At 34.4% G+C, this 13,703-nt stretch overlaps 1 protein-coding gene across 1 annotated transcript in view; it reads right to left on the bottom strand.

Moving 5' to 3' along the window:
• The window catches only part of Ush2a (usherin), a 640,266-nt gene that overhangs the window by 484,861 nt on the left and 141,702 nt on the right, over positions 1–13,703 (bottom strand). Inside the window, exons 14-15 of the mRNA XM_070041435.1 lie at positions 10,673–10,836; positions 3,911–4,069 (exon numbers count right to left, since the gene is read on the bottom strand). Of these exons, the coding sequence (XP_069897536.1) occupies positions 3,911–4,069; positions 10,673–10,836 (323 nt within the window). The remainder of the gene's footprint in view (positions 1–3,910; positions 4,070–10,672; positions 10,837–13,703) is intronic.

Genomic DNA, 13,703 nt, shown 5'->3' with positions numbered 1-13,703 from the left:
AGATAGGATTGTTGAGTGTTCATGAGGACCTGACCAAGCTAAGAATGAACATTGTCCACTGGCTTTATCAGCAATTAATGCCATGAGAATGCTAAGGGTTGATATGAGCTCACACTTCACAAATGAGCCAGAATCCTCAGAATAACTACTACAAAAAGCCAGAGGGAAGTTGACCTTCCCTAAATGTCATCAATCATAGTGGCTGAAGGAAAGGGATAACAGAAAGCCAAACAAAATGAAAGAATTTCTGAGTGAATAGTGCTTTTGTCATTTTATTATATTTTTCACCACAGATGCTCCATGGAAATATATAGTGCATGAATATTATATTAGGGGCCAATCACATAAAATCTACAAAACAATCTACATGAGGATAGTTTAAAATGAAAAAATGATTATAATGACTTCCTACTGATTACAGAAATCTGTACAAAGAATGTAGAAATCGAAGAGATAGGGAAAATTCACTAGCCCTAAAGTCCAAAGAAGAAACAAATTCAGAAAAGTTTTCTAGGATGAGATTGATAATGGTACAATAGTGGCCCACTGGATGGTGGAAAAGTTTGGTGAGGTTCCTATGATTCATTCATTCGATATTTTTACTCAGTGCTTGTAGTCTTTAAAATTTGATATCAATGCTGGGTGCGGATGTCTCATGCCTGTAATCCTAGCTACTCAGGAGGCTGAAATCTGAGGATTCTGGTTTGAAGCCATCATTGATAAGACTTGTATATCCAATTAACCACCAGAAGAACATATAATGTACTTTGATCACATTCACGCTGCACTATCCTACATTGTTCCTCTTCCTCTTCCTGTAACACTTCTTCCTAGATATTCTTCTTTTAAAATGCATGTCATTTTTTAGAATATTGATTCCATAGATGAGAGAAAAATAATGTGTGTGATATGTCTCTCTGAACCTAGTGAACTTTTGTTTAACTTCCTTTAGTTTTTGCACAAATGAAACAATTTCATTATTTCATTCTTCTTTATGGCTAAATAACATTGTTCATCACTCATATATAGCACAATTTCTTTATCTCTTCATCTGTGGATGTGCATCTAGGCTGGTTCTTTAACTTGGCTACTGTAAATAATGTCAGAAGAAAATGAGTGATCAGGAATCTCTACTGTATATTGACTTGGATTTGTTAGAATCTAATCTGGATTTCACAAATAATAAGGATGATTTTTATTTCATACTTTCAGCAGCATCTTATATTTAATATTCCTTTGGTTCCATGTACAGAGTACACACACACACACACACACACACACACACACACACACACACACACAAATACAACACTTATACAACCAATAAAAGCCTCTGATAATTTTTACATCTATGACAGCTAAACTACCTCTGCACAAGCCAGATAACAACAGTGTGAAAGTCTAATTAGGTATAATTGCAAAATGCTAACTTAACTCCCATACTTTTCTACTTCTGAAAGCCTATGAAGACACAAATCAATTAAATTTTACTTAGGAAAATCATTGAATATACCTTAACAGTTTTTAAAAGTTAATTATTCCAAAGCTTTTACATTATTCCATCATTACAAGAGTTCTATTACTTGTAACCAATTTCTTGAAAGATATAAAATTTTCAATGCACCAGCACACCAGGATTTTAGAACAAGAACTACTATTTGAGCAAGGCCAGTTAGGAAAAGTTTCTATTCTAAGAAAGAATTGTATAATAGTCTCAGCCAAATGATCAAAGTTGCTTAGAAGACAACACTATTAATTTTCTTTGAAAAGTTCAATGATTCTCTACTTATAATGCTTAATGCCTTTATTTAACCCAGAAATTTGTGCTCATTCAGCTGAATATAAATAGTATTTCCCTTTCATATTATATATACTAGCTATGCACTGGAATTGGAGTAATAAACATGAGGATATTATTAGAATGATATAACATTCTGACAGTGTTAACCAATAGTTCTTACTGTTCAAATGCCATTGTGCAGATAATTCTCACCTCATTAATTATAGTGATTGTCAAGAAATGCCAGAAGTGGAATATTTTTAATGAAAAATAAGGTTTTAGAAAATAGTAACATGTTTAATAGGATTACATAAATGCCTGATTAGTGAATGAATGTGTATTTATTATGTAAGAAACTGTTACTGGGGCTGTATATTAGTGCAATCATAAAATGATCCAGAGTATTGTATTTATATGTAATGTTATATAAAATGGATCACAATATGTAAATATAGAAAGCATGAGTGTATGGTACATTGATAGCTCTTAAGTTTAACTTTGCTATTCCCTATAGTACTGTCAATTTCAAAAACATTTTCAATATTTCTATGAGTCCTCTCTTTCTTTACCACAAAAGTTTAAGTTTCAGGACACCTGCATCATGCTGATTTTTGGAAGAAAAGGAACATTTTAGTAGCAGGTTTTGGGGATGCTTTGCCAACGTGGCAGATGTAGACAGATGTTCATTTCCCTTTGCAATCTGTATCATGAAGTTCAGAGTTTCCATTAACTTCAAAGAAGACTTGAAGCACAAAAGAGACATTAGAATTTAGATAAAATGGTAAATAAAATACATTAGATATAAACCACACAAAATTTAACTCAGTTAGTAGATTCAAAATGTAACCTACCAATACCATAAGATACCAAACTAGATGCAACACAGTTTTGAAGTCAATCAGAATGTTAAAACATGTTCTCCTGTCCATTTCAAGGAAGGTTATAGAATGCTAGTATAGTTTTAAATGTTTTTTAAAACTAATAATGTGTTAATCAAGAATTTGGAAATATGTGTACTCAAGAGAACAAAATGGAAATGAATTAGTGTTGTTCTAAATTCCTGGGCTAATTTAAAAAAATAGTTCAAAAGTAAACAGGACTAGAAGCAAAAATATGAAAAGTTGAGAGTATAAAGTTTTATATTTCTTCATTTGATCTTTGGGGAAGTTGTATGTTAAACATCTAAGTGTTCAATAAAAACAATAGTATCCTTCTACTGTGATTTCTAGAAGCTCATTTAAATTCTTTCAAACAAGTAACATACAAATATTGTCTTCCTGGCTTATTTGTGCACTTCTCTCAATTTAAGTTTATCTTATTGTAAATTTATGGAAATGGCAATGTATTTATAAAATTTCATAATTTGCTTGACTATTCACATTCCAAGTCTAGATTAAAGCTTAAAATATTTTTAATATGAGATTTTAAACAATTAAATCCACTTCAATAGAAATATCTGATAACTTTTATGTATACCCAAAGAAAACTAAGGATCTCTTTATTATCTTCCAGTAGTCTTAAAATAAATATTAGAAAAATCACAGATTTTTTTTTACTTTTTAGTTTATGCAAGCAAAATGTTAGGAGTATTTTTAATCCATTGATTTGTAAAGTAAGGGATTGCTTTTCATATGATCAGAGCCTATACTTTGTCTAACAGTAAATCAGGATTGATACTGCTATGCCATATACCATAATATGAAAGATTGCTAAATGTCTGGATCCCTTCCATTATTTACAAGCAATAGTCATAAGTTAGGGTCATAAGTATGACTATTCCTTTGAGTAAATACATAGTTGGCTTGATGTGTCAAATGGTGTGCAAAAAATATTTCCCATATTTTTAACAATTTATTGACATCAAATGTTATACCAATTAATCCTTACAAAAACAAGTCCATGAATGTTCAGTCTTCTGAACACTGGGATCATCATGTTTCATCTATGAAAATTTAATAATCATTGTTTGCCAAATAATAAGCATTTACTTTTTCATTGTGTTTCTTTGATTACTAGTGCGATTGGTAATTTTCTCTCTGCTTGAAACCCTCCATGCTAAATAGAGAAAACCCTAACACTTATCCTCAATGTCAAAACATGTAATCTTTAGCACCAAACCTTGAAACTCACTGTATGGATAATGATCCTCAGTTGTGTAGATTTCATGTCCATTCCTGAATAAATTGTATGTAAGCCAATAGGCATTTGGGGAATCAGGTGGATTCCAGGAGAGACTGATAGCAGAAGAACTTTGAATTTCTCCTCTCGGTGGAGGTTGCTGGGATGGAGCTAAATTACAATGGAGAGAGCATTATCAGCAAAGTAATCAATATGCATGCAAGAAAACCAAAGTAAGATACCCATGTCTTTCGGATTCAGGTTTACTTTATCAACAAGACCTGTGGTTTACCAAGACAATAATAAGCAAAGGTTATGCATCATAAAAGAAAGTCTTTATCTGTAAGAATAAAACAAATTTGCAGGTCAAAGCAGCTGACTAAATATTATTGGGGGAAACCACAGTAGCTAGAACAAAGCACTGTGATTTTATTTATTCTTTTGAGAAATAATCCAAGGATGCATGACACTAATTTTGTATTTAATTTAATATTTGACACAAAAATCTAGTGAAGCTTGAAATTTAAGTAGCATATTTCTTGGATTTTTAAGAGCAAGTTTTAATGACATTAAGTATACTGTTTTGTCTTACTTCACAGTACACAATGTAAAGAACAATATTTTCCAATAAAAATAGGCATAGGCATTACATATTCTAAGTATTGTCAACTAACTATTTGAATATACTATGTGAATACATAGTTATTTTGTTATATATTCTTTTCAGTTAAATATTCTTTTTCAGATGAAGCATAACTGTTTTTTATGCATGTAAAAACATTTATCTCACAACTTTGGTGACAATTTGTATGATATAAAAATATATCAAAGAAACATTGTAGGGTGTTTTTTCCACTGTAAAAGTTTCCCTAAGAAGATTCCTTTGTGAGTGAGCTTTATTTTTCCCAGAATACACAAAGGAGAAAAACAACATCTAAATATTTTTAAGGTCAATCAACTACCAACATGCATAATCCCCACCCATTTAGAGAAACAGACCTAATCAGACTTTCTCATTGAATGAAATGTCAAGGGTACAGGTTGCCGTCTTATCTTACTTTTTAAGCCATTAATACTTTCATTAAGAATTTTTAAAAATTCATGTAAAGAAGTGAATCCATCAAATATTATCAGTGTTTTATATATAATATCTTCAGCCACTTGTGATTCGTTCAAGGTCTCTTGAGGGAAGAGAAATTGTATTCAAGTTAAATCAGAGCTTAATAAAAGAGCATTTTCAAAAGGATAGACGAGGAAGGAGAGTATAACATTTTAACTAAGCCCATCTGTCTGAGGGCTGTAAGCTTAAATCCAAGCTTGGATGAATGCAACTAAATGAGGATTGGATTTTCAGAACCTTTCTCCTTTACTGTAAGAGCAGAATGATGTCTACTCTCAGAGTTATCTGAGAAGAAAAGGTGTGTACATGTGTCAGTTTCTGTGTATACAGATGTGTGAATATGTGCATGTACATAGTGTGCACATATGCAGCATAATGTATGTATATATGTATATATACATGTTTTGTACATATGCATATGTGCATATGTGTGCATCTGTGCATATGTATACATAAATGTGTGTGCATGTAATATGCCTATAAACAGACAATCGATACAGATTTTTACATACAATAAATGCTTAGTAAATATCCTCTTTTGTATCCACTCTCAAAGTTTGTAGGAAAGCCTCCTTAATGATTACCTCTGAAGAGTTGTACAGACATTGTTTTTGCAAAGGTTACATGTAAATAATGTTTGCTAATATGAAAATTATATTTTTATATTAATATCTTCATGAGAAACTGATCATACACATATCCAATATGTGTATGCCAAAGAAACCAAAGAAACTCTGTAAGCATCAAAAGAGACATGAGCAGAAATAATACTGTGGAATTATACTCTTGCTTTCTTGATTGTAGAAAAGAAAGTCCTAACTCCACATGATGAGATAATTTATAACAATGACTCAAACATCTAGATATTTCAATGATATTCTCCTTAGCCAAAATAAAAGCATCATGAACTTCTAAGGAATAGTCTTGGCAATTATATGTAAAAGAATATAGCAACGAGAAGCATTCGTGATCCAGACTTGATCCTGCTAACCAGATGACTAAGTAGAAATAGGGAAAAAAACAGGAACATTGGATGAAGTTTCTTTTCTTCTCACAGTTTACGACATTGCCCTTTGTAAGAGAAGGTGCTTAGAAATCTTATATTTCCTTTGTCTTCTCTACAAGGTCCCAGAATTAGCTCTAACTCTGAATGTATTTCCAAACCACACACATACTGATGGACTGACTTTAAGTTACCCACAAGTTTAGGAGTATTTTAGTACGAAGTTCTCTGAAATCATTGCCTGATTCAGACATAAGGGTCACCCTTAGGAAGTTGGCAACAAGTAAAAATTAAAATTTAAAACAGTGTGAAGAGACAGCACAGCTGCATACTAGTATGGAAATAGCTTTCCATGCTTTAAATCTCTACAGATGATTAAAAATAATTTAACGAATGTTTGCCACATAAAATTATAAGACAATGAAATAAATTTTAATATCAATAATAATAGACAGTAGAAACATGCTATACATCCCCTCACCTCCAAATATTTAGGGGAACTTTTAGTCCAAGACTGGCTCCAGGCGAAACAAGTATCAGAATAATAACTAATGTAAAAAAGGAGAAAAAAAGAGGGGATTTGGTAGTGTGTAACAAGTGTAGGAATTGAAGTTCAAACTCCAGAACTGAAAAAGAAAGGAAAAGATTGAAAGAAGGTAAGAAGAAAGGAAAAGAGGAAAGGAGGGAGGGAGAGAGGGAGGGACGAAGGAAGGAGGGAAAGAAAGAAAAGGAAGGAAGGGAGGGAGGGACAGAAAGAAATTAAGAAAGGAAGGAAGGAAGGAAAGAAGGAAAAAAGAACGAATGAACAAAGGAAATAAAAAAAGAAAGAGAGGAAGAATACACACACATGTGATTTTGGCTGAGTTCATACACAAAAGTTCATATACAATGGAATTCTATGCTTCCATCAGAAAGAATGACATTGCCCCATTTGTTAGGAAATGGAAAGACTTGGAAACAATTATATTAAATGAAGTAAGCTAAGCCAAAGAAACATAGGTCCCATGGTTTCCCTTATTTGTAATAACTAGTATATATAGAACAAGCAGAAAAGGTCAAAAGCTATGTACTTATGACCATATAAGATGATGCTAAGCAAAATGAACCCCAAGATAGGGTCACAAGAGGTTTTATCTTTGTTGCTGTTGTTTTAAATGTATTTATAATGTACTATGTGATTTTTTTTGTTTCTTTCATATGTTCTTTCCCCATGGTATAGCCCCTGATTTCACTGTATTTGATTCCAGTGCCCTGCATCTTGTATATACATTTTTCTAATTTGGGGAGAGGAAGGGTAATAACAAAATGCTGAAACAAGGATACAGGTTGACACATTGTAACAATGAGATATACAAGACAGTATGTTGAAAACGAACTTTACAACCTCGGGGTGGGGGAAAGGGAGAAGTTGGGGAGGTGGGGAGGGAAGGGATGGTAGGGGAAAAACAAAGGAGGAGGTAACAATGCTCGATAGGAAATGTACTCATGACCTTACTCACGTAACTGCAACCCTCTTTACAATAAAAAATTATATATTAAAAAAAGTTCAGGACAAACTGGAATATTATACTCATTGGATAGGATGTAAAGTCAACATTATTTTCTTCCCATTTTACTCTAGGTCTCTCTATCAGGTAAAATGGACTACATCACCTTGAACTAATGAAACCAATATTGTTAAGAAAGAAGTGGCTTTCCCAGTGGAGAAACATAATGTCTGAGATGGTCTAACTACTTTATTTAAATTCAATTCTTGTGCACTTCGGAAATTATATTCTAGGATTCTGCTTTGATTCTGCACACCTGTCCCCCTCCTCCCTCCTTCACAGATGATATTGCTGAACTAAACTCTTGTCTGTGGTCCCTAAAGAGGTAGGAAATAATAGCAGTTACAATGCTACAGTTCTCAACCTGCGGAGAAAGGTACCAGGAGGCATATTCGTGTTTAAGGAAAACACATTTTTGACATCTACTGGACAAATATTAGCCTGAGGTAGTTCACAGTTTCAACAATAGATAGCACTACGTTCCTTTCAATCACATCATGTTTGTGAAGCAGGTTGTTTCTGCTGACTGTTGCTAGGATAAAGAGCAACTGCTGTGTGTAACACAGGAAAGAAGACAGGTCTTCTCCATTTATCCAAACCAACATTTCCCTACGAGTGTCCACTATCCCTACTATGTTTCAAACCCCTTTTGACAGCAGGAGCCTTTTTTTTTTTTACTGAAAAAATACTGAAGCTGGGCCACACACAATGGCTCAAACCTGCAATCCTAGCTACTAAGGAGGCAAAAATTCAGAGGATCACAGTTTGGGGCTGGCTCGAGGAGAAAAAAAATGTTCACAAGTCCCTTTGTGAATAGAAGAAGCAAAGAATAGTGGCATGTACCTGTCAACCAAGACTGGCTTGGGAAAGAAAAATAAAAGGCCGAACTGGGAAGGTGGCTCAGTGGTAGAGTGCTTGCCTTGCATGCATGAGGCCCTGAGTTCAATTCTTCAGCACCACATAAGCAGAAAAAGCCAGAAGCGGTGCTGTGGCTCAAGTGGTAGAGCACTAGTCTTGAGCTGAAGAGCTGAGGGACAGCGCCCAGGCCCAGAGTACAGGCCCCATGTCCCCCACCCCCAAAAGGCCTTATCTCAAGGGAGAAAAATGAAGAAATAGTTAAAGAGGGGGAAAAATGATGCTGCCTGACTGCTCTGTTGATGCTGAGCTTTTAAATTTACAGTGCTGTAAATTCTGTTAAGTTAAAACCCAAAGCAGTAGCATTGGCCAGTGCAATCAGTTAAAGGAAGGATCACACTGTGATCACAAATTTCAAAGGTTATAAAACCAAGAGGGATCTATTCAGGGGAAGAATCATTAGGGATATGAAATCTTTTCTTTCTTTTTTAATTATGATAAACCAGAATCGCTTGTAAAGATCAAAAACGTTTTACACAGAGAAGAAAAGGCCAAAGTGTGTGTGTGTGTGTGTGTGTGTGTGTGTGTATCACACACACACACACACACACACACACACATATATATATATATATATATATATATATATCACTAAGAAACAGGTTAGGCTCCCTGGGACCAGACTATTTACCTATGGGGAACAAAACAATGTGGGGCAGCTACCAGTATTTTCACCCCAAATTGGTGGCTGAACCAGTATGAAAGCAATACTGTGATGCTTGGTGTGTGTAAAGATGTCACAATTCTATTAAATAAGATGCTCTAGAACTCATGACCCAAAAAGTGTATCCTGGAATTTGAATTGTACATCAATCAATCAATCAATCTTGTAGATAATTAAATGACAAATATTCATTAAATTGACAATGAAAATCCATTTTATGTTTAGGCTACATTTATATCCAAAGCCAACTGTGATCATCCTTTTCTAAGGGAAACAGACAGAAAGGGCTACAGTTTTCCTTACAATAACACCCAGATTGACCGATGGAATGCTGGATAGTCAGAGAAATTACACAGACATAAAATCTATGTCTTCTCAATATTTAGCTATACCCTACTTTCTACTACCACAAAATTAAGAACTATTGCTGTGGATCCTAGTATCCTATGATCTTTCTCTTCCTTGGACTGTGGATAGCCGAATCCAGATGCGATCACTTGGCATGGTCTAACATGACACGTGAGATTTCCTAGCATTTAGATTCATGACCATGTTAAGGACAGACACCTACGGAGAAAATGCTTTGCACCGTGTGATGAGCAGGTCTCCTCACCACATGCTCCCAGAACACATTTCGAAGGGATTAGCGCCAAGGTAAGGAAACATGAACTTGAAGTCAACATAGAGAAGGCACTGGACATTAAGAAGAAGTCAAAAGACACTAAAATGTGAGAGGTGTTTTATAGGGCAAGACAACTTAGAGCAGAAAAACATGAATGGCAATATGTTGTGAAAATAGTGGCAGTAATAATTACTATAGTAAACAAAAAAAACAACTAGTACTATAATAATGTTCACAGAATTCAGGGATTACAAGAATATAAAACTCACAATAAATGAGGAAAATGTTCCATTTGTCATGTAAAATTACCTGGAAATGTCTTTGTGGGAAGACCACTAACAAATTTTTAAAGATAAATGCTTTACCTCCTGGGAAATCCCTTTGTCTGGAAAAACCGGGGAAATTATTTTGTGTGCAAGTGTCAGTATAAGGCTTGAACTCAGGGCTTTGAACTTTTGGTTGGCTTTATCATTCAAAGAAGGTGCTCTACCACTTGAGCCACAGCTCTACTTCTAGACTTGCTGGCTAATTGGAGCAGAGACTCCCACAGACTTTTCTGCTCAGGCTGGCTTTGAACTGTGATTCTCAGACATCAGCCTGCTAAGTAGCTGATTACAGATTACAGTAGTAGATTACAGATGTAAGCCGCTAGCATCCAGTTTTGTCTCTACTAGTGATTTTTTTATTTTCTCTTGGAAATAATTATAAACATCCCATTATAAACACAAACATTGGATCATTTCCAATTATTTGATCGATAGAAAAAAAAATCCCCAAGTTTAATGTTAATATTTTTTTCTCATCTGAGCCATTCTGGTAGACTCTAACTAAGGAAGAAAAACAAGGGGATCTCCTTTCCAGGTCCTGTGCTTCACACATCAATGGTGGGCCAACTCCACTTACTTTTGCTGCATCCCAATGGATTCTTGACATCCAAATGGCTTGCATCCGGAACACAAGTGTCACACTTGGAGCCGGTCACAAATTGTTTACAGGAACACTGGCCTGTGACCAAGTGACAGGTTGCATTCAGGGCTCCTGAGAGATGACAATTACAAGGCTGACATCTGAAAGCAAGACAAACCATCAAAGAGAATAGTATTTTGATCAATAATTCATTGCATAAGCTACATCTATCAATAACATCGGGGATTAAGATGCTCTCTTTTTGCCAACACTTGGAACGGATGCCTGAGTTATACAAACCCAGAATAAGACAAAATGGAAAAGATCTTTAGTAAAAGCCATATGAATTCTGATCTTCATAAATTAATTAATAGCCTCAAGTTAGTGTTATCATTGAGTTGTATGTGTGTGTATATCAGGATCTTAGTCTGAATACCAGTGATTCAATAAAGATTACTGTAAAATCTTATTTTCTTATAATAGAACTATGATGTCAGCTATCTAGTTATAAAACAGAAAATAGACATAGCTCCCCCTTTAAAAAAAAAACAAAAAAACCCTTTAAAATTCTGTATTTAGTTTTATAAGACTAAAACAGAAAAAAAGGAAGTTAGGTTAAATGCTTGCTGATGCCACAATACGGGTTTATACTTTATTTCTATTTTATGCACTAAACTCATACTCAGCATGGTTGGAGTATAGGGCATTATTCTGATTTATGAAAAGATATGAATGGTATAAAGATAATAGGAGATCTTCATTGCAAATTAAAAGTTCTTGGACCCACAGTCAACTGTAAAAACAATAGTACTGCCATTTAGCCATGACAGGAACTTAAACTTGTTCCCTAGCAGTGAATTATTCAAACACTTAGCCTATGACTGTGGCATTGATTATGATAAGCAATTTGAGCACGATGAATTATAAGAGATGCAAAACCAGTCCAAGGAGGGCATTTCAGTGGAGACTCTTCATGAAGTATATTGAAAACAATACTAAGTGGACTCACCTGCATGATCTAATAGAGATGCTGGTGAGCAGAGTCACCTCACTTCACTGCAATTTTTATGGTGTGATCTCTTGGGTAATCATTCAGCACCCTTATAAGACTGATAAAAGCTAAGGCTGCTCAATAAGCTGCAAATTTGTTTTATGGACTGGTATCTCTTTGGGAATAAAGTACAGGGTTTTCCTGAAACCCACTAAACTTGTTGTTTGCCCTTTTTATGATAAGAGGAAATTTCTCCCTCCCGTATGAACAACTATAGTATACTATACCATCTATCCACACACATTGCAGTAGAATTCTGTTTCAAATGAATGCTCTGTTTAGGCTAAGTATTAGAGCTGAAGAAAGTTATGCGTTAGAATTAAAATGGAATTATAGAAACATTGAAATGTTTCTATATTAATGCTATTAATGTCATTATGTGCTATTACTTAGTGCATTGTTTGTAGACTATTAATATTGCATTGGTGAGTATAAATAGTAAGAGGCCAGCTCTTCTCAATATATGTTTATATATATTTATATTTCACTGACACCACTCTTGAATAAGTGTCTCTTGAGTGTTTTGCTTTTATTACCGTTCACTCATGAGACAATCACACTTACTTTACATGCAGTACATTTAGAGCAATAGTTTCCAGAGTGTACTATAATTCTTTTCCTCGATACAATCCTATTTTCTTCCAGTCAACTGCTATAGTCATAACTTCAAGTCAGCTATGTCAATATCCCTGGGATATGAAGTCCCCAATCCAAATGGAATAAATAAATCACCACTAAGGAAAGCATGCAATGTTTTGAGTAATTAAATGTGTCTCTACCTCATGTTATAGTCTGTTTGCCCAGCCATTGTTATATTGAACATATCTGACTTGTGATAATTGCTTAATACCAGTAAGAGGGAATTTTTCCCTAAACGAAGTTCATCAGAGGAGACTTCTCTGAATATTATACTTTGTGTCTAGCCCAAAGCACACAGGGGATGATTTTGTAATTAAGGCTTAAGTAAAATGATTGCTATAAATTTCTCAGCCACTCAAATATAATTTTCAACATTTCTAAGACTCTTTAGCAAATAAGCTACAAGTTTGCTATCATTTTATGTTATCCCTCCTCAAGAGGACCTCCTAAATGAAATATATTTCACGTTTATTAAAACAAAATTATACATAATAAAGAAAAGACATCTTAAGCTGAGAAAGAGAAACACCAAACTAAGATGAATTGTGATATTGATTTTGCCAGGATAAATGGTTTTTGTAATATTAATATAAAGCAACTTTTATTACACTGACTCTCTCGGTACACCCAGAGCTTCTCCCACAATCTGTTTAAAATCTTCATTTTTCATCCTTATGGGAAAAACCTCACTTGCTAAATGGATTTCATAAAGAGTAATCTGTCAAGGTTTATATAGATAAACAATTTGTGATGTTTATTGACCAGTTCATTATGATAAACAAAACAGGAGTAAAATGCAGCTTCAGGCCCTCCAACAAGCCACAGTGAGCTCTCTGTCTGGCCCCTTCAGTAGATCAGTATTTACCAAATGGAACAGGAAAGAAGTTGATTTCACTTCTTAATCAAAAGTTTCATATATTTTCTTTTCCCTCATTTATAAAAGGAGTTAAGAAAGAGTTATCATAATTATAATAATAATTATTATAGGAACATAACTGTAAATGGAAGGTATATAAATCGATAACGCATATTTACTGTCAAGAACTTAACCAGAAGGCAGAAATAAGATATTCAGAAAAAAGACCAAGATATAGATGTGTGTTGGCATTTCTCTTTGTACACTCCTTTTCTGTCTGATACCTCAACTCATCGTTACATCAACTCAACTGAAATCGTGACTGAAGAGGGATAGTTATGATAACACATGTCTGTGATCCCGCTGTTCAGGAGGAAGAAGTAGGGGGACCACAGTCCGAGGCCATACTGGGCAGTTGCCACTTTTTCTAAATAACAAAATAAAAATGAAAGAACTAGAGAAGTGATATAGGAGATAAAGCA

This window comes from Dipodomys merriami, unplaced genomic scaffold (assembly GCF_024711535.1).
Source record: "Dipodomys merriami isolate MVZ:Mamm:240054 unplaced genomic scaffold, mDipMer1.0.p SCAF_31, whole genome shotgun sequence".
Classification (NCBI taxonomy): Eukaryota; Metazoa; Chordata; class Mammalia; order Rodentia; family Heteromyidae; genus Dipodomys; species Dipodomys merriami.
The sequence above is the reverse complement of the archived record's forward strand: the minus strand, read 5'-3'. Positions and strand labels throughout refer to the sequence as shown.